At 46.3% G+C, this 25969-nt stretch overlaps 1 protein-coding gene across 1 annotated transcript in view; it reads right to left on the reverse strand.

Moving 5' to 3' along the window:
- Positions 1 to 25969, reverse strand: part of ATG2A (autophagy related 2A) — a 2189461-nt gene that overhangs the window by 946406 nt on the left and 1217086 nt on the right. Inside the window, exon 28 of the mRNA XM_069207806.1 lies at positions 21842 to 22012. Coding sequence (XP_069063907.1) covers positions 21842 to 22012 — 171 coding nt within the window. The remainder of the gene's footprint in view (positions 1 to 21841; positions 22013 to 25969) is intronic.

A 25969-nucleotide genomic window follows, 5' to 3' on the forward strand; every position in this document is an offset into this window, starting at 1 on the left:
GTTTGGAAATGTTGTGTGCTCTTGGAGGCACATTTGGTGGTATTTGTAGGAATTCTATGCAATAACCATGTTGGATAATGGCTAGGACCCACGAGTCCGTAGTTATGTGTTTCCAATTTTTGTAATAAGCTGTGAGTCTCCCCCCCACTGGTGTTGTGTGTTGGGGGTTTGTGACGTTGGAGTCACTGTTTAGTTTGTGGGGTTTTTGGGCTTTGGAATTTCCCTCTTGTTTTAGGGAACTGTCCACCCCTATATTGTCCCCGAAAGCCTCCTCTTTGGTATTGGCCCTGATATGTGGGTCTGGCCTGTGAGGTAGAAGGCTCTGTGGTTTGGGCCCGAAACCCCCCTCTAAAGTGTGGCTTCCTAAAAGTGCCTCTGCTCTGTGTGGAGTAGAGCGCCCATGGCTTTGGCCGTGTCAGTGTCTTTCTTAAGTTTGTCTATTGCTGTATCCACCTCCGGCCCAAACAATTGTTGTCCGTTGAAAGGCATATTCAGCACAGCCTGCTGTATGTCTGGCTTAAATCCGGAGGTAGGTAGCCACGCGTGTCTCCGAATGGTGACCGCCGTGTTTACTGTTCTGGCTGGCTGTGTCTGCTGAGTCCATAGCCGACCTTATTTGATTGTTGGAGATCGTTTGGCCCTCCTCTACAACCTGTTGGGCACGCTTCTGGAACTCTTTTGGAAGGTGTTCAATTAAATGTTGCATTTCGTCCCAATGTGCCCTGTCGTATCTTGCCAATAGAGCCTGCGAATTGGCAATTCGCCATTGATTGGCTGCCTGTGCTGCCACCCTTTTGCCTGCAGCATCGAATTTCCGACTTTCTTTGTCGGGTGGTGGTGCGTCCCCAGAAGTTTGTGAGTTTGCCCTTTTCCGGGCTGCTCCCACTACCACTGAATCAGGAGTCAGCTGTTGCGTAATGTACACAGGGTCCGTAGGGGGAGGTTTATATTTCTTTTCCACCCTAGGTGTGATGGCCCTGCTCTTGACTGGGTCTTGAAACACCTGTTTGGCGTGTTTTAACATGCCTGGTAACATTGGCAAACTTTGATATTGCTTGTGTGTTGATGACAGGGTATTGAATAAGAAGTCATCTTCTATAGGTTCTGAATGCAATGCTACGTTATGAAAAGTAGCTGCCCTAGAAACCACCTGCATGTAAGCAGTACTGTCTTCGGGTGGTGATGGCCTTGTCGGGTAGCAATCCGGACTATTATCAGAGACTGGTGCATCGTACAGATCCCATGCATCTGGGTCATCTTGGCTCATCCCTGTGTGCGTTGGTGACTGCACCATTTGGGGTGTTGCTATTGGGGACAGATGTGGTGAGGGCAGTGGCGATGGCTGTGGAGAAAACTGTGGTGGTGTTTTTTCTTTAGCCACTTTTGCTTTCGGCTGCATTTCCGCCTCATGGAATGCGAGCTTCCGCTTCATCTTAATTGAGGGAAGTGTACTTATTTTCCCGTTGTTTTTCTGTATATGGAGCCTCCTCTGGGTATGGTCTGGCTCTCCCATCCCCAGTTCTTGTTCAAACCTGTGGCTTTGTAGTTGTGAGGAAAGGCCCTGTTCGTCCGTATAGGAGCTTTGTTTCGGCTCCGAGGCTGGGTGTTTCGGCACCGAAACATTTTCAGCAGTCTTTTTCGCCTCCGAAGAAACCTTTTTGGATTTCGGGGTGCCGATTTCTCGGTGCTGGATCTGGTCGGAGCCGGTATCTCGGTGCCGAGTATATTCAGTGCCGGTATCTCGACCGGAGTCGGATGTCTTCGGCTGCTGTGAGGCCTTTTTCGGTGCCGATGCTTGGCCACTGTGCTTTCGGGTAAAGCCATGGCCCTGTCGGCGGTGGCGTCCCCTGGGCCTTCATGATTTTCGAGTGAGCTTTTGTCGGGGCTGGTTTACTCACGGTTTGTTGCCTCATCGGCTGCTCACTCTCGGGCTCATCCGAGTCCGAATCTGGAATGGAGAATGTCTCCTCTTCTTCGACGTCGTTGTGCCCGGGCCGGTGTCGACGCCATTTGAAGTCTTCGAGCTCTCCGGTCCTGCAGCGTCTTCTTCGACCGAAATGCCCGACAGGCCTCGCACGTATCCTCTTTGTGTTCGGGGGACAAACACAAATTACAGACCAAATGTTGGTCTGTATAAGGATACTTAGCGTGGCATTTGGGGCAGAAGCGGAATGCGGTCCGTTCCATGAGCCTTGAAGATGCACGCGGTCGGGTCGACCAGGCCCCGCCGAGGAGTGGAAGCCCCGAAGGGCTGCCGGAGCTCTTCTTTTCTTCGGTGTCGATGTGCTATCACTAACCTGATACCGAGCGCAAACAATACCGTCCAATTTTCCGATTGTAAACTAACTTTTCCGAACCGAAACACGGAGTGAAGAGGAACACGTCCAAACCCGATGGCGGGAAAAAAACAATCTAAGATGGAGTCGACACCCATGCCCAATGGAGCCGAAAGGGAGGAGTCCCTCGGTCTCGTGAATCGAAAAGACTTCTTTGAATAAAAACAACTTGTAACACTCCGAGCCCAGCACTAGATGGCAGGATAATGCACAGCATGTGTATCTGCAGCTACACGTGCCATCGAACATATATATATATATATATATATATATAGGAATAGAAATTAATAGAGAAAATCGAAATTGTGATTTTGAACAACAAAACTGATTTTTGGGTTCTTCATTACTGGCCCAAGTTAGGGGTGTGGCCCCAACTCCTAAAAGACAAACAAAAGTTTAGATATCATCATTGACAGTGATCTGTCTATGAAATTTCAAATAGGGTCAGTAGTCTCAGCTAGCCACGCAATCCTCGGGAAGATGAAAAAGATCACTAGTTTCCATTCACAAGCCGCACTTTTTCAGTGACAGACTTCGGATAGTTCAGAACTGGGCAGCTCAGTTGATACTTAAACAGCCTAGAAGATGTCATATTATCCCATTGTTACAGAATCTCAATAGCTCCTAATCGAACATCGTATCCTGTAAAAAATTTGCTGTATTGTCTTTAAAACAGTCCACGGGGGATCTCCCACGAATTATCGAAAACCAGATCAGACTTTACACTCCTGCATGTGCCCTACATACCTCCTCATTAAATGTAATAAACGTAGAGTGCTCATAAAAGGTTTACCTCATTCAACTTGTGAAGGTCCGAGTGACAAATACATTTACCAATATTATTTAATCCTAAATGTTTAAAAGTAAGTAATTTTAAGGAATAATTCTCTTTTACGCAGACATTATCACACTCTGACGAAGGATTTCCCATCCGCCGTGGCACCTCATAGGGTTGCCATCTGTTCCCCCTCTCCTGTTCGCACTGGCCATAGAGCATCTTGCACAGCTCATACCCTGGGATGCCCGGGTTACAGGATAGGATTGGGCTGCATTGTAATTTGCACCGATTATGTGCTATTATACCTCTCAGAACCGGCAGACAGTGGACTGCACTGTCTTTACCTCCTGTGACTATTCGCAGAGGCCTCTGGCTTTACTGTTAACCCAGCTACGACACTTCTAATGCCCCTGACATGCTCGCAAGACAGCGCGGATTGGCAAACAAATATTCCAATTCGAAGCCTCGGCTTTCGGTATCTAGGTATTCATGTAACTCACAACCCAAACCTAACCTGGTCCCTCAACATTACTCCGATTGCCTGCAAGGTCAAAGCAGATCTCAAAAAGTGACCATCATTACCTCTGAATGTCATGTGAAGAATTGCATTATATAAAATAATGGTATTACCTCCTTTTTTGTATTGTTTCCAAAATGTTTCCATAAGTATCTTTTGCCAACATTTTAGAGAAATGAAACAACAGAACTCGCCTGGCCCTGCGCACCTGTCAACTCGCACCGTATGACGGGGACTGGATATGATCAACTTATATTTATACTACTTAGCATCCCAGGTCTTGGTTATCAATGATTGGCTCACTGGAGGATGGTCGGACCCAACTTACCGGCAGGAACTTACCTCATTGGGCTTCCTTCGTATTATTGAGCTGCTATCCCAGAGTTAACTAAGGTGGTGTTTTGTGGGTGGAGAGCCGTACAGCAACATACGGGATAGTGGCAGAAAAGCACTCAACATACCCCCCGTGGCATGGTACGTGGCTGAGGGAGGAGGCAGCATTGAAGGATTTACCCGGTGGGGCGCCACAGGCATCACACTCTTAGGCGATGTGTGTACAGGCACACACATGGCATCTTTCTAGGAACTCCAACAGACATATGCGCTATCCAAAACACAATTTCACAAACTCTTGCTACTGAGTCATGCACTGAGGGTACACATCCCCCCTGCTACTTCCGTCCCGGAGTTCAGTCCCATGGATTCTAAGGTGATGATGGGGGCTCTGAGATATACCGCTCCCTGATCATAAACGCCCCCAAGACTCTACACTTCCTTAGGACCCGTTGGGAAACTTGGATTGGACCTTTGGAGGATGAGGACTGGCAGGATGTGTTGATGGAGCCTAGAGTCCTCACGATCTCTGCCAGGTATGCCATTTACATTGCACTTACTTTATTCCTGTCAGACTACATCGGGCTGGCCTTCTGGCCAGTCCAGTGTGTAACCCCTGCTCCCACACATTGGATGATTTCTTCCATATGGTTTGGTCATGGACTGTAATAACACGCTAATGGAGGAAGGTCTTGGCCGAGCTCTCCATGGTATTGGGTCTTGCACTGGACCTCTACACACTTGTAGTTCTAGTGGGGGTGAATGAGGGGGTTGGGGGCTCTCAAGCAGACTAGATACTGCTTGGCACTGCCCTGATGGTGGCTAAAAGGGAAATATTGGCACACTGGAAGGCACCCGGACCACAAACACTATCAGCGTGGAAGCGAGGGTGTCGATTGGTGTGTCCAGATAGAGAAGCCGGTGTATGAGACACAGGGTTATCCCAAAAAACATGGAAAGATTTGGAACAAATTGTTTGATGTTGAAGGACTGGTTGCCGAACTACTGTAACTGTGGATGTGAATGTACTATTCCTGTGATGCAACCTATTTTACTGTGTTTCCAAGATGCACTGTGTATACATGAACCATGTGCTGGGCAGGCTGGAGTTTCCTTGGGCTGTAATTGTTTCATTGACAGAACAGTAACTCACAATCAAAATATGTTTATCAAAAGACAAAAATAAGAAAGAATGGCACATTTCAGACACAGTATTTCTTGAGTAGCGCTGTCATGGAAAATTACCTCTCAGGTGTGAAGACGTGGAAAAAAAGTGGTTGATTCCTAAAATCATTTATGTGTAAGTTAAGTAGCACTCCTGTAGCACTACTTTGGATACTATTAAATGCCTTTGTGAATTGGCCGAAAACACCTAAATTTGGAATACTACGGGAATATGCATACACAATTTCTAAAAATACAAACACTCCACCCTCTTTGTCCTTTTACTAGTAGGGAGTTACACATTTAGGGTAATTCACAAAGGCATTTCTGAGTATGAGAAATAGTATTCCTTCATGTAATTATGTTTGTGAATCAGCTACAGTGTGTCAGAACCTGTAAACTGCCCTATTTGAATTCCCTAAACGTTTTCACTGGAATGGTAGCATTGTATGTGTAAACGTATCTTACAAAAAACTCAAGAAATTAAGGTAGTTTATAGCTTTTTGGCATGTCACCAATAATGGTGGCAGATTCGTCCAATAAAAGTAAGCAATCAAATCGTGGCTAAGATCAGTATCAAAGTACATAAATGTTTTTCAAAAAGCTTTGGGGCATATGATGTAATACACTGTGTGAAATTACAGAATTCACTTTGGCCTCTAGATGGATGGATGTAATGGTGGCCGTAATAGTGGATCTTAGTTGGCAAGTGACACAAGCTGAGGGCAGCCAAGAACTGCATTATTGCGATCATATCCTACGAGATGGCAAATGCATCTGGTGTGACAATATCGTCTAGAGAAATGTGCAGCACATGTGGTACTTGAACCATTTCTTTGTCCCCACAATATGACGTCAAACTTTATTCTATAAGAATCCAATAGGTAGTACATGATGGCTCCTAGCCACACAATGAAAGGATGAGTGAGGCAGCATGTCTTGCAAAACAGGAAATGTTGGTAGATGCTCAGCATCACAGCACCAATGCACCATGCCAAGTCCTCATAATAGTGATCAGAAAAGTAATCAGCAAAAGGTGTGCTGTGCCTATGAACCAAATGTAAGACTACGGTGGGTGTAGGATCCTGCCTGGAATGGAATTGAAACCCGTCAAGTGCAGGTTCCACTTGCGGTGATAGAGAAGGCGCAGGGATCACTGCCAGCAGGTAAGGATTCTGTGATAATGCTGCAGTCTGCCACTTTCCTCTCTCGGTGTAAAATCTCAATTTAGCTGATCTCTTCTTGGGATAGATCTTGAATAGGGAAAGGGCAAAATGGGCTAATCTGGGTGCACTCTGGTATTGCTGGGGATGGTTGGGTATGGGGTCATGGAAAATGTTTGTCCACGCAATACTTCTTGATGTAACCAATCAATCACAGTTGATTCTTCTTGGCAACACAGACAGGCAAAACGGTTTTAATGCTTTAATCCCCAAGAACAAGAACGGGTGGTTGAAAGGAAGGCCTGAAAGTAATCTTTTCTGGAACCTTCTCTTTGTCCAGCACTCCCAATTTCAAAAGCCACCTTCCAGACGTTTTTTTTTGGGGGGGTGGGGGAGATTTGATATTGATTTTATCACACAGCTCTCAACATTGGCATACATCAGGCAGCACCAGGTGTAAGAGACAGCAATGTTAATGACATAAAAACTAGACCAAATTACATTCAAGTAACACAGGATAGCTCCAGAGCAAATAGGCACAGGTCTTTCACTGTGGAAGGGAACCACTTGCGTCGAGTCTATGTGATCATAGATCTCCAAGGGTAGACCATGGTCTGGCCGAGTGAGGTTCCAAATGTATACCCCTATATCCAGCCCATTCCTTCCAGACTTTGTAGTGCTTCTGGAGGCAAAACCTTGCACAGTACCACAGGTACTCCAGTCCCATGCAACAGTTCATGCCTTTAGCCCATGTCTCAATAATGCGAGCCTCTGCCTCCTTCCAGATGCATTTGAGATACCTTTTAGCCACTATTAAGCCTAGCCGGGACAGTGCCCTTTAGTATTTATTGCCCCACAGATCAGTAGTGATCAGCAGGAGTAGGAGTTTAAGGTCCTTAGGGATATTCAAACCCAACACTCCCTCCAGATGCCCCAGAAACCCATTCCAGAAGTGAGAAATCATGGGGCGGTGCCAGAATGTATGCCGTAGGTCCAATTGGTGGTCCCCACACCGCAGACTGCTCACAGCATCAATTAAGCCCAGGCGATGTAACTGTGACCTAGTAAGATAAACGCGATGTAGGAATCGGAGTTGTAGTAATCTGAATTGGGATGATATCACCGCCTTCCTCCAGTACTCGTCATCCATGAGTCCCAGTTCCCCCTCTCAAGCTTCCCTCACTGCTGCCATTGGTTTTGGCATGTTACGTAAATGCATTTTATAAATCTCAGACAGTTTGTCACCTTTGATGTGTGTGAGCAGAATTTTTACTTCCACAGGGGAATGCTCAGGAATAATCTCTGCAGCATGTGTAATCAGAAGGAGTGCATGTCTGAGCTGAAGGGAGCGAAAGAACTGTGTGCGGTGCATGTATTCTCCCTGTAGATTCTGAAAGGATTTCAGCATCCCATTGTGTATCATACCTCCAAATACAGTTATCCTTATTATGTCCCAGGCCGCAAAGACCCGGAGGGCAACGACCTGCAGGAATCTGGTCCCCACCACAGTAGTGACTCCAATGTCAACTTGCCAGCCCACCCTATGGAATGCATGATTGTGCTCCAAACCTCCAGTCTCATCACCTTCATGGCAGATGGGAGGCTCTCCGGAATAGACCCACCATAGAGTAAATGCAGAAGATTGCATATACCCATCACCAAACCCTCCGATGTTTATGCTGGGTCATTAAAGCCTTCGAACCACCATTCATTTATGACGCAGAGCTGCACCGCCCTGTAGTATAAAAGTATGTCTGGGGTAGCTATCCTTCCCTCGAAGACCACTTGATAACATTTCCCAGGGCTATGCAGACCAGAACCACAAGCTTCTCTCAAGACACTCCAATAAAGGCCGAAGATTATGGACATAAGTCCCTGACTTATTATCAGTGATATATACCCCCAATATTTGAATCCCTAGGGGAGAACCAGAATCCTGGACGCTCACAGTATGTCTGTTGGGCAAGAAGGAATTGGGTAGATAAGACAATTTGGCAGTGTTCATATGTAGTCCCGAGTAGGATCCCAATATGTTCAGGATCTGGAAGGCTAGAGGGCTGATGACTCTGGGTCCCCCAGAAACGTTAGAACATCATCAGTGTAAAGTGAGATTCTATCACTCACTTCGGAGGACCACTGGAAGCCTCTAGATAACAAGTCCATGCTGCCCTATGCTGCCAAAGGCGCCATCGCCAGAGCGAACATCAAGGGGGAGAGACTTGGCAGGTGCTCCTCTTAATTTGAAACCGGTCGGAAGTTGAGCTGCCCACATGCACCATGGCCCTAGGTTGGTGTAGAGAAGGCGCACATAGCTTACAAATTTCGGCCCAAAACCTAAGTAGGACAACAAGGTGTACAGGTACTCCCAATCTGCAGAATCAAAAGCCTACTTGAAGTCAATGAAGAGCAGAGCCCTGTGGCCTGGGCAGCCGTTGCTTAATGCATTGGCATTGTGCACCTGTCTCAGATTATATCTAGTTGCGTGGATAGGCATAAACCTGGACGGATGTGGGCCGACCACCTGGAATATGATCCCTGGCAGTTGTGTGGCCAACATCTTCACCCAGATTTTTATCCCCAAGTTTAACAGGGAGATCTGCCTATAGTCCTCACAACGTGTGCCCTCTGTGCCAGGCTTTATTATCACCACAATTTCTGCCGCTCTAAGGTCCACTGCCATCTCCCCTCACTCCACTACCCAAAGGCCTCTAGTAACAAGGAGCTCTTCTGAGGCCAACCCACGCTCCAAAACTCGGCTGGGAAACCAATGGGGCCTGACGTGTTGCCAGCTTGCTACAATGCCAGGGCTGCCTGAAGCTCGTCACAAGAGACGTCTACCTCCAGCGCTTCCTGTTCTGCTGAGGTCAACCGCGCCACTAGGAGGTCTTGCACAAATTGGGGCATATCGTCCCGGAGGCACAAAGGGGTCCAAGCTATAGAGCTCTCAATAATAGGATACAAAAGAGCGTGCAATCGGTTCACTGCCGGTGCCCATCGAGCCGTCCCCAGCTGTCAAGTACACCACCGGAGCGCTAGATGTCCGAGGAGTACACAGCTAAAATAAGGTTTAGCTCAAGAGCAAGTATTCACTCTCCAAGATCCTTAATTTTCTGCCAGGCATGGTCTTTCTAGCCTTTGAAGTAGCTGATAATGACACCTCCTATTGTAGCTTTCCTGACCTTCCACAGTACACCCCGGGAGTTTACTGAACCTGCATTATCAGTAAGAAAAAGTTTCATTCTCGCTGCACATGTCCTTATTTCCTCATCCTAAAAGCACCACTGGCCCAGGTGCCTGCCTGCCGCCAACCAGGGTGGACCCCAGGCCAGATCCACCCCCACCGCTGAATTATCAGAGAGTCCTATGCCAACAGCCTAGTACCCAAGACTCAGTGCCCCTCTCATTCCGGCATGAGACAGTAGTTCAGCCTGGAAAAAGACCGGTGGGTCCTGGAGCAGAAGGTACATCCCCTCTCTCCCGCATGGTACGCCCTTCATATGTCTATCAGGAACGTTATGGATGGAGGCCCCAAGAAGAGAGGGAACGAGTCCCCTATCCACAGAGGCAGAGAGAGATCCAGACCCGGGTTGCATACTCTGTTAAGGTGGCCTCTCAGCAGCCAAGGAGCTGCCGGAAGTTCACGTATGAGGTCTCCCAATTTTTTCAGGAATACAGATGTGACGGACAGAGGGGCAAAAGCCAAAATCAGAGAGACTGGAAGTCTGCAAGGTTCCCGTCATCGCCACATGTCTGCCTAGGCTATCATGCCACACCCTGGAGACCACCAAAGTCATGAGCCTCTGAATCAAGATGGCTACACCTCCACAGCCCCTGTGGAAACATGAATGGTAAAATCTGGGTGTAGTCCCTTCATGCCAGAAAAGGGTAGATAGGGGGTTATTACAACTTTGGAGGAGGTGTTAATCCGTCCCAAATGTGACGGATATACCACCAGCCGTATTACGAGTTCCATAGGATATAATGGACTCGTAATAGGGCTGGTGGTATATCCGTCACTTTACCGTCACTTTTGGGACGGATTAACACCTCCTCCAAAGTTGTAATAACCCCCATAATGCCCAGGAGGTGTACCTCCTGTTGTAGTAAGATATCTGCATCAGTCTTAGAGGCCTTTTGAGGTATCATACCCCACCTGATTTTTTCTAACATGCAGGTAACATTCCACCAAAGTATCGCCAGATGACCCGAGATCGTGTGTTGCTTTGTAGGAGCATATTATCTGGGGTGAGAATGAAGGACTATTTAGCAGCCAACCCTGTAGGTGCTGTGTTCCTTTAGAATATTGTGTGAATCACTTCACTTTTATGGGTTATCACATGCTGTACTTCTCCACCAGGCTGGTCACCTTTTCACAAAGTTGTTAGCCTTTATGGATTCAACTTTTGAAAACAGAATCCATTAGGTGCCAGTGAGGTATGGCCACTTCACTGACAGGCTGCTGACCAAGGAACCGAATGCTGCAACCGGACCAACCTTTGCCAGTCAGACCAAGAGGACAAACCTCGCCAGTGTGCCAAATTTGGTGGCACTGCGCCCTCCTGAGGCCAGACCTCGCAATAGCCCAAGTTAATGGTCACCTCACATCGGACACCCAGAAGGACAGTCCATTCTGGACTGAAAAAAGACCAGGAGGAAGCCCCAGTCGAAAGACTTCAGGAATCACCCAGACCCCCCATCAGAGAGACCCTGCTGACTTGCAAGCAACCCTTAAAGTGATCTACCTCCTGCTTCCAAGAGCATCTTTGTGCACAGCTCCTGGCTCACTGATTTGCTCTGCAATGGGTCGCCCTATGCCCTGCACCGAAGATCCAACTGTGCCCTAAGGGTACCCCCACCCCTTGCGACCTCAACACTCCAAGGGAACCCACCCAACTTACCTTTAAGTCCATCTGTGCAGTGCTTTTCAAAGTCATCCCCCGTAGTGGCCTGGCACCAGCTCCAAGGTCTTTCTGCAGCTGTTCCCGCCAAAACCGGGAGGTGCTTAAACTTCTCCAGCTGATCCATAGTGACCACCGACGACTTCCACATACCTTCCAAAGGAGATTTTGGTAAATGCATTGCCTGATTTTATATACATTTTTAAGTATTTTCTCCATTGATTCCTACGGTGAATAATTACGCACAAAGAGACTATTTTTAATAAAACTTTAAAAATGACACAACTTAAAAAGTACTTCCCAGATTTTTCTTAAATTTTTTTATAAACATTGGAAGCATTTTTGTAAAATTGGTCTCAAGTTATTCTTTTTAGTGTGTGGTCTCATTTATTGATACTGGGAGCACAACAAATGCTTTGCAGTTCTAGATTAGCCTAACTGTTCCACCTAGCAACCATAAAAATTAGAGCATTAGGTGGTTTAGTTTCTACCTCTGTAAACCAACATGTGGTTGCCCTGACCCCTTGCACAGGATGCCTAGTTTTGCACACTACATAGAGGGCCAGCCTCCTACATTTGGTGTATCAGCGGTGGGATAAAGACTTTGAATTTGTTAATACCACTTTGTCAATTTTGTGAGGACATAAATAACTCTCTAAATTGCCTTTAGCCCAACAGTTTTTGTTTCTCAATTGGCTAGAATTTTTTTACACATTTTTTAAATAATTGTTAGGGCGCTGGTAGGTCCCTACAAAATGGCACAAGTTTATGAGTCCCTACTTTAGTTGGCCTTATCTAAAAAGGGGTCCTAAATTTATAAAAAGGTCCCAGCTTTAGTAAATTAAACACATGTCTGAGGCAGAAAGCCAGAGCCAGGAGCTCGACCTGGACACTTCACAGGCATATAGTTATGACCAGTTAAGGAGGCTCTGAAGACTGTACCAAATTTGTAGTGGAAAAAGCACCACTGCAGAGAAGCTGTAGGAAGATGGCTCTGTATATACTATTTCAAAGTAAGAAATAGTGTGCACAGAGTCCAAGGGTTCCCTTTAGAGGTAAGATAGTGGCAAAATTAGATAATTCTAATGCTCTATTTTGTGTTAGTGTGGTCGAGCAGTAGGCTTATCAGAGGGTAGTGTTAAGCATTTGTTGTACACACACAGGCAATAAATGAGAAACACACACTCAAAGACTTACTCCAGGCCAATAGGTTTTTATATTGAAAAATATATTTTCTTAGTTTATTTTACTTTGAATAAAAGCAATATCATATACAGTCTTTGTAAAAATGGCAATAAACTATTTTCAAAGTGGACACTGCAAAAATCAACAGTTCCTGGGGGAGGTAAGTAAAGGTTAGATTAGGAGGTAAGTAAAACACTTACAAGGTTCAGTCATGGGGCATAGGCAGCCCACCGATGGGGGTTCAAGGCAACCCCAAAGTTGCCACACCAGCAGCTCAGGGCCGGCTGGGTGCAGAAGTCAAAGAGGTCCCCAAAACACATAGGGGCCTATGGAGAACAGGGGTGCTCCGGTTCCAGTCTGGCAGCAGGTAAGTACCTGCGTCCTCGGGGGGCAGACCAGGGGGGTTTTGTAGAACACTGTGGGGGACACAAGTAGGCACACAAAACACTCCCTCAGCGGCACAGGAGCGGCCAGGTGCAGTGTGCAAAGCAGGCGTCGGGTTTTGTATAGGTTTCAATGGAAGGACCTGGGGATCACTCTAGCTGTGCAGGCAGGCACGGGGGGCTTCTCGGTACAGCCACTACCTGGGCAAGGCAGAGGGTCGCCTGGGGGTCACTCCTGCGCTGAGGTTCGGTTCCTTCAGGGCCTAGGGGCTGCGGGTGTAGTGTTGGTTCCAGGCATTGGGTCCCCTGTTACAGGCAGTCGCAGTCGGGGGGAGCCTCTAGATTCTCTCTGCAGGCGTCGCTGTGGAAGCTCAGGGGGGTCGTCTCTGGTTACTCACGGGCTTGCAGTCGCTGGGGAGTCCTCCCTGAGGTGTCTGTACTCTGGATCTTGAGCCTGGGGCATTAGGTGCAGTGTGTGAAGTCTCACGCCTCCGGCAGGAAACGTGCAGTCTTTGGAAGTTGCTTCTTTGTTGCAAAGTAGCAGCTGGTTTTGAACAGGGCCGCTGTTCAGGGGAGTTTCTTGGTCCTTTAGTCCAGGGCAGTCCTATGAGGCTTTAGAGGTCACTGGTCCCTGTCAGATGCGTCGCTGGAGCAGGTTTTCGAAGTTTGAGACAGGCCGGTAGGGCTGGGGCCAAAGCAGTTGTCGTCTTCCTCCTTCTCTGCAGGCTTGTAAGTCAGCAGTCCTTCTTGTTTATTCAGGTTGCAGAAATATGATTTCCTGGTATCTGGGGAGCCCCTAAATACTGAATTTAGGGGTGTGTTTAGGTCTTTGAGGGCAGTAGCCAATGGCTATTTGTCCTTGAGGGTGGCTACACCCTCTTTGTGCCTCCTCCCTGTGGGGAGGGGGGCACATCCATGGTCCTATTGGGGGAATCCTCCAAACTCAAGATGGAGGATTTCTAAAGGCAGGGGTCACCTCAGCTGAAGACACCTTAAGGGCTATCCTGACTGGTGGGGGACTCCTCCTTGTTTTTCTCATTATCTCCACCAGCCTTGCCACCAAAAGTGGGGGTAGTGGTCGGAGGGGCGGGCATCTCCACTAGCTGGGATGCCCTGGGGCGCTGTAACAAAAGGGGTGAGCCTTTAAGGCTCACTTCCAGGTGTTACAGTTCCTGCAGGGGGAGGTGAGAAGCACCTCCACCCAGTACAGGCTTTGTTCCTGGCCACAGAGTGACAAAGGCGCTCTCTCCACGTGGCCAGCAACATGTCTGGTGTGTGGCAGGCTGGCAGAAACTGGTCAGTCTACACTAGAAGTCGGATTGGTATTCAGGGGGCATCTCTAAGATGCCCTCTAGGTGTATGTTACAATAAATTGCACTCTGGCATCAGTGTGCATTTATTGTGCCGAGAGGTTTGATACCAAACTTCCCAGTTTTCAGTGTAGCCACTATGGAACTGTGGAGTTCGTGTTTGACAAACTCCCAGACTATATACTCTTATGGCTACCCTGCACTTACAATGTCTAAGGTTTTGCTTAGACACTGTAGGGGCACAGTGCTCATGCACATATGCCCTCCCCTGTGGTATAGTGCACCCTGACTTAGGGCTGTAAGACCTGCTGGAGGGTTGACTTACCTATGCCATATGCAGTGTGAGGTTGGAATAGCACTCTGAGGGGACTGCCATGTCGACGTAGTCATTTTCTCCCCACCAGCACACACAAGCTGTAAGGCAGTGTGCATGTGCTGAGTGAGGGGTCCCCAGGGTGGAATAAGACATGCTGCAGCCCTTAGAGACCTTCCCAGGCATTAGGGACCTTGGTACCAGGGGTACCAGTTACAAGGGACTTACCTGAGTGCCAGGGTTGTGCCAATTGTGGAGACAAAGGTACAGTTTAGGGAAAGAACACTGGTGCTGGGGCCTGGTTAGCAGGGTCCCAGCACACTTTCAAATCATAACTTAGCATCAGCAAAGGCAAAACATTAGGGGGTAACCATGCCAAGGAGGCATTTCCTTACAGAAGCTTAGGATTCTGGTGGCCCAGCATGAAAAAGATAACCCTACGTATGAATTAGATGATGAAGTATCTGTGAGAGAAGGCCACCCTCTGGGAAAAGGAACTGAGGGTAGCTCCTCCACCCAAAGCACTAGTGCACCAACAGAGGAATACCTGGCTTCAGTAGCAGCTTGCGGTGCTAGCAGGGGGCGGGATGGCACACGAGGGGGCAGGGTGGAACTAATTAAAAAAAATAAACTTCCTTCATCGTCGCCGCCGTCACTGTCGCGCCGCTCCTCTAATGCAGGCAGGCTGTAGGCACAGGCTCCTATCCTGCCCTGCGGCCAATCCTGACGCTGCTCAGAGCAGCGTCAGAATTGGCTGGGAGCACTCAACCAGGGCGTACCAGGCAGACTGGGAACCTGTGCCTGCTCTCTCCAGCCCGTGATGGCCGGCCATACATACATGCGCACTGAGGGGGAGTGCTGGGCACTCTCCCTCATTGCTCGTCACAACCTGTGGTCCGCCCCTTTTACTAAAAAACAATAATAAACTTAGTTTATTATTGTGATTTAGTGAAAGGTTTGCCGCAGCAGCTGCTGGTGGGGAGAGGGGGAACGGAGCCCCCTGCCTGCCTGACCAAAAGATTGGCCTTAGAGTGCTAGCTGTTGGAAACTGAGAAACAAAGAAAAGAGTTGGGCCTAGCACCCATCTCTGGTGATCACATCCAAATATTGAAAGAGAAACCTTTCAATATTAAACTCCCAAAAGGATCTGTCCCTCACTTTTCAGAAGGAGATTATATAGTGAAATGGTTTTCTGGCTTAGAAAGAGCCTGCATTTGGTGGGAAGTTATTCTCAGGAGAGAGCAGAGATAAGCTCCTGACACTGAATGAGGCAGATTGTAAATCCTATGACCTCATGAAGGGTACTCTGATTGAGGGCTTTGGATTTACAACTGAAAAGTACTGCATAAAGTTCAGGGAGGCCTTGAAAAACCCAGAGCCAAACTTGTGTAGACTTTGTGTACTATCCAGTAAAAATGCTGGGTGGTTAGTAAGCTGGTAACAAGGTACAAGATTATGATGGGCTGTACAACCTATTCATAGCATCTGCTGAATAATTGTTACAACTAGAGACTACATCAATACCTGGTAGACCAAGGTACACTTTCCCCTCCAGGGTTGGAGAGGAAGGCAGACCACTGGGTCAAAATAAGGGTAACCAAAACTACCACTGGTGGGGGAGACCAAAAGAAAGAGGCCAAAAAGCACCCCAAGGGGAAAGATGGGCACCAAAACAAACAAATTTGTTTTCTCAATGTCCACAAAACCTGCATAGGAGGGTGGGCCCAGAGACTCCTCACAGTCTAGGTGTGGGTACAAAGGAAAGAACTTTGATCCTAACAAGACTTGGTGCTAGGATTGCAAAAACATAGGGCACCAAACTGGAGATCCTAGCTGTGAGAACAAAGAATGCCTCTACTCAACCCGGAGTAAATGCAGTTGATATTCTCCAGATGGGATCAGAGGTGTGGCCTGACCATGTCAGTAATCCCATGTAGTTAACATTAGTCACTGAGGGAGGGGTAGAATTATTCTCTGCTGCCTGGCCAAGTAATATGCAAAAATACAGGCAGCACCCTTTAATTAATGGGGAGAAAGTGGAAGCACTGAGGGACACAGGAGCAAGTGTTACCATGGTAACTCAGCACTTGGTCCACTCAAATCAGTACCTGGTAGCGAAGTCTTATCCTGTCACCAATGCTGACAATAAGATGAAGTTCTATCCCATGGCCATAGTAACCTTTGATCGAGGGGGGAGTAGTAGGGCAAAAAGAAGTGGTTATGTGCTCACCATCTCAGTAGATTGCCTGATGGGAAATAACCCAGAGCATTCACCCTGGGCTGAAGTAGAACTAAAGACCCATGGAGCCCATGCTTGGGATCCCAGAATGGGGCTATGCCAAGACTAGAGCACAGAGTAAACTTCAGAGATAAAAAAAAAAAAAAAGAGAGCTGGATCCTGAAATAGTGGACCAGCGTCTGACGTGAAAGGGCAATAAGACTGGGGAACCAGCTTCAAATCAGATCCAAAATCAAAACACCTCTTCCCAGGAAGAGGACTCACCTATCTGGGAGGGAACTGGGCCTGCAGAGCTAGGGCCTTATCACCCAGAGCTCTAGGGTCCTCCAGGAAAGATCAGCTCCAGAGTCAGAGAACCTGTCCTGCTCTTGAAGGCCTGAGGCAGGAAGCTGTACAGGAAGAGAAAGGAAATGTTAGTGGTACCTACAGGGTTTATTAGGAGGATGGACTCCTTTTCAATGATGCCAGTGACCTCAAGCATGGTGCAACCGGGAGGGTGGTAGTACCCTCAATAGTTAGTTCAGAGAATTTCTCCTCACTCTAGCCCATGACATTCCCCTAGCTGGGCATTTGGGCCAAACCAAAAGTTGGAGTAGGTTGGTTAATCACTTCTACTGGGCAGGAATGTCACAAGAAGTGAAGGAAGAAGAGAGTGAACCTCTCCCTGATCTCCTCTCCAGCCATCCACAAGATGGTTCTGTGGATGAAGTGGTATTGTTAGACACTCTCACAGAACAACAGCAGGCTGATTGCAGGCAATTCCTCAACCAGTATTATGAGTTATTCTCCCTCACTCCTGGAAGGACTGATTGGTGTACCCATGATGTAGACACTGGTGACAGCTTGCCTTTCGAAAATATAATTTACAGGCAGTCAGACCATGTCAGGGACAGCATACAAGCTGAAGTAAAAAAGAAATTGGATTTGGATGTCATTGGACCTTCAGAGTCCCTGGGTTAACCCAGTAGTTTTAGCCCCAAACCTCACTCAAAAGGAGAGAAAAAGGAGATGAGGTTTTGCATGAATTACAGGGGCCTCAATTTTGTAACAAAAACTGATGCACACCCAATCGCACAAGCTGATGAGTTCATTGACAGACCAGGGGCAGCAACATATTTGATTATGTTTGCTTTAACATCAGGGTACTGGCAGATTCGCCTGACCTATGTTTCTGAACTTCACTTGGAGATCTCGGCTCAGAAGATTTCAACTCTGAGCTAGATTTCGGCTTTGACGTTGAAGCTCTGCTCAGAATCGAGGTGGTGGATGTTGAAGGCAATGGTTGGCTCAGCATCGATGATCGATTAGGTGCTGGTGGAAGGTCCAGAGCCAAAGTACTCAATGTCGAAAGCTTCAATGGAGGTTTCGGTGCAAAGCCAGAGGCCGGACGTCCAAACCAGCTGTTCTGTGCAGACTATAGCCAGAAGGCAGTGGTGAGCTGAGGGCTCGGATCTGGGTGCTGTATGAGGGCAGGGGAGACCATATTCTCAGTTTGCTGAGCCAGCGTCACATCCTGCATTTCCAGGTTGACTTGAAGATCGGACCTAAAACTGCCCTCAATGGAAAATGCCTCTTTTTCTGCAGCTGATGGTTGAGGGTGGCTTTCTTCCTCCTCAGTGTATTCTTCACTGAAGATATCTGGAGTGTCGTCAATGGTAAACAACCTTTCTAGAGGATGTCCTTGACAAACTCGAAGAGTCTTTTTCAAGGGGAAGGATTTACAGGCATGCAAACTGCTTCCCCGTGCTCAGATGACAAACACAGGTTGCAGACCTGGTGTTGGTAAGTGCAGGACAACGGGGGCAGTAACAAAAAGGCATCCGTTTCTTCACCAGTTGGGCATTCATGAAAGGTTGTGATGGAGTCTGAAGATTCCCTGAAGGGCGAGGACCTAGGAAGGACGTGGTCGAAGGGAAATGAAGTGATGTAGACGAGGTTCGATTTGCAGTTGGAAAACACATTCGAAAAACAATACCGAAAAAAGGATGGGCTAGATGAACCAAAAGTGAACCATAACAGAGCAAAGGCACACACATCTGAACCCAATGGCGGAAAGAAAACAATCTAATAATGGAGACAATGCCCATGCGCACTAACACAGAGAGGAGAAGTCACCATTTGACCTTGCGACTCAAAAGACTTTTCAAAGACAAACAACCTGCACACATCTGGACCAAACACTAGATGGCAGGAGTATGGAAAGCATGTTTGTCTACAGCCACACATCCCTCAAACATATATACATACTAAAAACAATTACTTTTCAAAAAGATTATATTTCTTGGTAATGCACAATTCAGTATTCATGACTAACAACTGAGATGATGGAGAAAGAAGGAAATGCTTTGGGCGTCACCGGGTTTAAGGACTGCTAAGGTCAAACTCATTGAAATCATATTGTGTCATTGGCAGCTGTACAGTGAACAGTATGTCGCAGCAACTGCAGCTCTTCCGTCAGACAGGGGAGGAATTTCCAAACTGTTAAGAGGTTTCAATTGCAGGCTGGAGTCTCCTTTGATTGTAAAAATGTGCTATTGTGGTCTGAATAGGTCTGTTCTTATGTTAGGTAAATAAGTCAATTTTAATAACTTCAGGGGTTAGACCGGAAGGTAGAGAGAAAGGCAGGATGAATGAAAGGATGGATGACTGGGTGGATGAATGCGTGAATGTAAAGATGGATGGACACATGAACGGGTGGCAGAATAAATGAAAATCTGAGATGGTGATGGGTGAAAAGATAGCAGAGGAAATGGGAATCTGAGTGGATGGATGGATGGCTAAAAGGATAAACTGATAAGATGAAAGGCTTTATTGATGGATGTCAAGTCAAAAGGATGGATTTAAGGGTAGATGGGTATATGCATGGATGCATGCATGGATGACGGACCTGTAAATGGATGGATGGAATGGTGGAAGATTGAATGATGGAAGAAAATGAAGGCATGACAGAATGTACAGGTGAATGGTGGATACCGAGAAGGTAGAAAAGTGAATGGAGAAAAAAACAGATGGTTGAATGGAAGAGACAAAGGGCTATTTTAGGGAGGGTCGGACTTACTTTCATTGCCTGCTTGATGTCATTAGAGCTTTGGTGGGGAGTATTTTAATTTTCTTGCTACTCTTTTGCCATGGACACTTGTGCTTGCTTGTTCAGCAAAACTTGCAGGCCCTCCTGCTGAAACCAGAGCATATTTATGTACATATGCCTACGATACAATCCACAACCGAAGAGTGAGGCATCAGCAACAATTGTAATCTGGGGGGATGGATGGTAAAAGAAAATAGCTGGGAACGGTCACAAAGTCAGGACTGCAAGTAAAGATCACAGGATTACCGCTTTGTGAGGAGTCTGCAGAAGTGGCTCCACTTCCATCCCACTTTCTACTGCAGGTGGGTCAATAATAGGTATCTTGAAGTAGCAGAAAAAAAGTCAAGAAAACATCAAGCCTAGCAGTCAAAGGACAGATCTCACTAGCATAACCGGATTTACTGTCAAGTGCAACACAGGTTGCTGAATGTGAACCTATCTCCCTCAGGAGAGAAGGCTTGGAAAAGCTAGATGTTGAAGATCACTCTGAAGATCCATAATCCCTGAGAAGGAAAAGGGGGTCTGATGTTGATTTGTAGTAAAGCCCAAATCTTACAAAAGGATGAGTATTAACTTGAGGTGCTGAATTGTCAGGACTATTGAAGACACTTTCGGAAGTTAGCTGTCCAGATAAGTATGCAGATGGTTCTCTTGTCTGTGCAGATGAGCCACTGCTACTCTGTACCACTGTGACTACCCTACGATGGGAAGAAAGAGTGAAGGGGAATACCACAATTTTGTAATGAAGGCACTCCCCAACAGACCTGAGATATTGGTATTATTTGCTAGGAGTGATATTGTGAAAGCATGCAGTCCAATAACTCTCCTATAACTCGGAACTTGGAAACTTTTAAGTACATCAAAACCACCCGGTCATTGACCTGAGAGGTTCACAAAAGTATGAGAAAGGTTTGTCATTCTGAACTTTTGCTCTTTAAGGAAGTGCAAACTCCAACCAGTCAAAAATCTCCTCCCTTCTTTGGGACAATAAAGTAATACGAGCAATAGCCTCAAACAATTGGGGCTTGCAGCACCTACTAGATAGCAGTGTGCTCCAGAGAGAGACAACATCCTTCATCAACATACTTTTCGGGAGGAGGAGTGGAAGTTTAAGGTGGACAGGTAAAAGCTTCTTTAGAAAGTGAAGAGATCACATACTCTGTAGAACCTGAAGAAAGCTATTCCCGTCTCTGAATGCAGGCCTCCACACAAAAGTAACTAGAAAAATGAAATCCTGGAAAAATAGGGATTCAGAATTGTTACAGAGCATTAGGTGCTGAGGGGAACGACGGAGAGTGGGATTGGTTACACCTACCAATGCCAGAACCTCTGCTTCTTTTAGGGCAAAAACAGCTTCTGCATAACTTGTTGCAGCTGTTGACTTTTTCTGAGCCTGACGACTAACCCCCAGACATTTTCAACTGTGGAAAACTGCTACTGGTCTGTGGCAGTACTTTATTAACAATAAAGCACTCTAAAGTATTGGTGTCTTCTTTCCATCAAGAAATATGGGCTACATGTAAGGAGTCTGCAGCATTCAAACACTGTGGTGAGGGCAATGCACACTTCAGTGTCTTTGCTATAAATCCCCTCAACTAACAAAATATATCTGTGAATCCAGAGCAAACACCATCTTCTGGTGTGTCTATCCATAAAATCTCTTATCATACTCTATATAGTGCTCATTAGAATCTTTGTACCCTTAACAACGGCGGTGTATATGCTATCAGTTCCAGATTCCATTTAATTTTTACTTACAGATTGAGGTTTCAAATCAACATCCTATGAACTCCTATTTCAAACATTCCAATGATAAACAGTTGGGATATGCACAGCATGTGATTCTCTAACAAGGCCATTGTGCAAATATCAACAACCGCTATTCATATACCTTATCTAATTATCAGTATTACTACATAATAGATCATATGTAACTGTTGTATTTAAGGAAGGTACATTTATTGAAGTAGGTTACTTGTACAAACAGGAAGGACTTCTGTATGAAGACCATTGTCATATAGAATCTTTTACCACTGAGTACTGCAGTAAGGCCAAATGCATACGCTCACATGGGTGCATTTGCTGGTTAGGTGCATGCTCAATTGCAAAATACAGTCAAGGTGTCATGCCATACCTGTAACTTCTGTCCAGCAATCTCTGTTGGGATGTCCTGCTTTGGTGGTGGATGGAGGTCTCCGTTGCTCATCACATACTGCATGAGGTTGGCCAACATGGCACAGGAATCCGCACAGGTGTGTAGATGCACAACATTATTGGAGCAGCGGAGCTCGAAGAGGGGTTGCGTCTGAGTAGAAAAACAGAAGCATGCCCATTACACATGCATTTAGACAGAGTGCCTTTACACTGGTAAAAAGTGTCATTTTTCATAATCTACAGGCCATGACAGATTACAATGATGATAAAAAGGCAAATTATGTACAGCCGTTTTAGAGAAGTCCACTACATTCTGAAGTAACCATCACAAATTAATCAACGTTCATATGTCATCAGTCATGTTGAACTTTACAATTGCCTGCTTTATCTGCTCAAATACTTAAAGTGGGTTCTGGGTTTCTATGTATCCATGTTCTAACACCACAACAGGCTTTAATTCTAAATGTTTTATATTCTTTGGGCAAACAATGGCAACTGTGGCCTGGTTCCCCCCTGAAAACAAAGAACATATTAATCTAGTCTTCCTCTCTTACCTATACAACTGTTCAGCTCCTCACCTTAAGCACTGAGGCAGGATAACTTACTAAATAAAAATGGTATCTAGTCCGATATAACAACATTTCATGACTGTTTTTTCATTTAAAAAAAATATATTTCTAATAGTTTTTTTTGGCATAATAAGCAATAACTTGTTAGCAAAACAACATCCATGGTTGCAGGTAGCGAAGGAGGATTTAGTGATAGACGGTATATAAGATACACTGCTGTCATATTAGCAGACAGTTTCAAGCAAAAGGTAGCTGATTGTCATGTGTGATTATCATCACAAAGCACAGGTACAATAATAAAAATATTGCAGGGGACCACTTAAATGTTGCAGAATCTATTGCATCCAAGCAAAAGAAAAAGAATATACAGAAAAACAACCAGAGTTTGATGGTGGGGTATACCAGAAGTACAATTCATCATGGTCGGACTCATGGGGTGGTGCAGTAGAGGTTTCTGGATAATATTTGTTCTAGGACTCCATGGTATGCAGGGGTAGGGGAGGACCAGGAAACTGGTTCCCAGGTGGGTTTAGGGTCTTGCAGGATTAATATGATCTCCTCTCGGGTTGGGGTTGGGGGGGTGGAATCCCCCTGTGAAGTTTACTCTTTTGTGATAGTAATCAGAGATAATTGGTAAGGGAGGTCTGGCAGCAGAACAACCTGAAGTGCAGCTCTAGAATCCAGGGTGTCACATGAGGAGTCAGTATGGAGTGAAGGAGCAAAGTGAGTGACTATCCCATCAGGGGTAGGGTATCATCCCTAGTGTCATCACCCACTGTCACCCAGAGCTCATCCCAGTCCTTCCCAATGTGGTATTTACACAATCCTCTCTTCTCAATGGAGGACCTTAATTTCCACTTGAGACCATCACAAAGTCCCTGTGCACAATATTGCTACTGAGGGGGCTGCTGGAGACTTCCACCAAACTGTGATTGCCCTATTAGCTAGAAGAAGAACCAAGTCCAGGAACCATAAAACTGCTTTATGTTTGTGAGAGCGTAGAAATATTCCCAGTGCACAATGTTCCTAAGTCGGTTGGAGAGGCAGACCTGTACAGTTGGTCAACATACAAAAACCACGAGGCCAGTACTCGGTCAAGGAGGAGCAACCCCAATGTATGTGATAGAAGTCTACTGGTGTCCGGTGCAGAGAAGACAAGAGGCCCTTGGAAACATTTGATATCTCGGCTGTGAAAAGACAGACTCAGTGTGGAAAAATAATTTAATTAAATGAAAACGAGTGTTACCAGAAATTAAGCACAGGTATTCAAGGGCTCGAGACCATTCATTGTGCAGAACACTTTGGAATTCTGTCTCCCATGTTTCCCGCAGTCATTGTAGCGGGACATGCAAATTGGAACTTTGGGATCAATACAGCCAACTCACACAGTGTCTACTGATTGCCATGTAGAGCATATGGGTCAGCTGATGAACAGCTGGTTCCATTTCGACAACTTCCCAGGTGGATCATAAAATGTGTGCGAGTAGCCCATAGGTCAGAAATTGTCCTTCATGCAAAGAATAATTATCTCTCAAGTCCTGGAAAGATTGCAGTAGATTATTGTTGAGTGTCACCTAAAGCGTTGGGACCTTCCCAAGACTAAGGTGCAAATCTTTGACCACTCCGATGATTGTGCTGGTCAAGAAGACAAATAGGAGTCTATTTGGGGCATATGGAGCTCTATACTTGGTAAGTATATGAAGACTGGCTAGGACTGCAACCAGTCAGGGAGTCCCTCTGGGCAAACACATAGTGGGGAGAGCAAAGTTATAAATCTTGGTCAAGGCCAGGAGCGCAACGGTCATCCTGGTCTTTTCCAATGCCACTCCAGCCAGCCGCATGGACAGCCATTGAAACTGGTAATTCAGAAAATATGCTTCGAAATGTAGGGCTCCTAGATCTCCCTGATCAGCCAGGAAACAAAACACCGACAGGGCCAATCTACGTCAGCTGTTCGACCATATTAAGTCATGGAATAGTGAGTCCCGTTTGCAGAAGACACGACGAGTGAGAAGAAGGGGGAGGTTGGCAAAGTAGTACAGGTGTCTTGGTTACATTACCATTTTAGAGATGGCAATATGACCCATGTTAGGCAGTGGGAGCGCCCTCTAGAATGCCAATTGAGCCCTCAAGAAGGTCACAGTCCTTGTAAGGTTACCATCTTCAAGGTCCTTATTTGTGTGAAAGTTGTTAAAACTCAGGTATCTGAACATAGTGCCAAGGCTACCTGGGGACAGTATCCCGACATAAGGGAAAAGGCAAGACTTGCCCTTATTCACCATTAGGCCTGAGAGCTTTCTGCAGCCTTTACAAGAACCTGCACTAATGATTCAAACCCCATCCAGGCATCTCTCATGTAAAGGAGCGCTACATGAGCATACGGGGAAATGACCAGCAGGCGATCAAGGAGTGGGATGCCACAACCCCCCCCACCTTCTGATAGCAAAGTTGTCCATCGCTAAAGCGGGGGGAGAGTGGGGAACCCTGGCGGGTTCACTTACTGTTTGCGATTTGCGACAGACACATCCCTTTAACCTGATCCTAGCCACAGGGGCTGTGTAAAATAGATAGACCATTTGGACGAATCTGGGTCCAAACTTACATTTGTGGAGCGCTGCGAAGAGATAAGCCTAATCAAGTGTGTTCAATGCTTTTTCTAGATCAAGAATCAGGGTGGCAGATTATTGTCAATGTCCTGCTAAATAATTTCTGGATATTAAGGAAGGTTGAGCGGCTCGGTATGAACCTAATTTAGTCCAGGTGAACCAGAAAAATGAACACCTTAGCCAGTCAGCTACGACTATACTAATTATTTTGTAGTCCGTGTTTCATATCGCTTTCGGCCTATAGAATGCAGAGTCAAGGAGGTCCTAAAGTGGTGTCAGAAATGAAACCAGCACAACCTTTCTTTACAATGACAGGAGAGACAGTGGGAGAGACAAGAATCTAGGGCCTTTTGATAAAGTTGGGACAGCTTGGAGGCAACACGCGTAGAACAGGTTTTGTACAATTCGATGGGTAGGCCTGGAGTCTCACTTGAAGCCAGGGTTTTGAAAGCAGCTTTTATTTCTTGTGGCTAACAGGCATTCCATCTCTTTGCATAGATTGGTCGGGAGTATAGGGAGTTTGAGCGTGCCAGGAAAGATTGAGTTGCTGCAGGGCTCCCAAAAACAGGGTGCTATACGGCAATCACAAAATCGAACAATGTCTGAAAGATCCCCTGTTGGGTAATACACAAGACCACCTAGCTCATTGTGGAGCTATGATGGGGTGTCTGTGCTAGTGCTCCAAAAGAGTCCAGGCAAGGAGGCAGCCAGACTTATGTGTTTGAGTATGTTCTGGCATTGTAAGCTAAACAGTCCAGACAACAAAGTTTCTTAGCCAAGACTGCATCTTCTTTGTGAAGGTCATTCAGGTCTGTCACTACTCTACATTCAGCAGTCATATAAGATTGCTCCACTTGAAGCAACTCCAGGGAACTGCATTTGCCCATCTGCAATCGGATACAATGGCTGTGGCCTACCAAATTCTTCAACTCC

Source organism: Pleurodeles waltl, chromosome 9, assembly GCF_031143425.1.
Source record: "Pleurodeles waltl isolate 20211129_DDA chromosome 9, aPleWal1.hap1.20221129, whole genome shotgun sequence".
NCBI classification, from domain to species: domain Eukaryota; kingdom Metazoa; phylum Chordata; class Amphibia; order Caudata; family Salamandridae; genus Pleurodeles; species Pleurodeles waltl.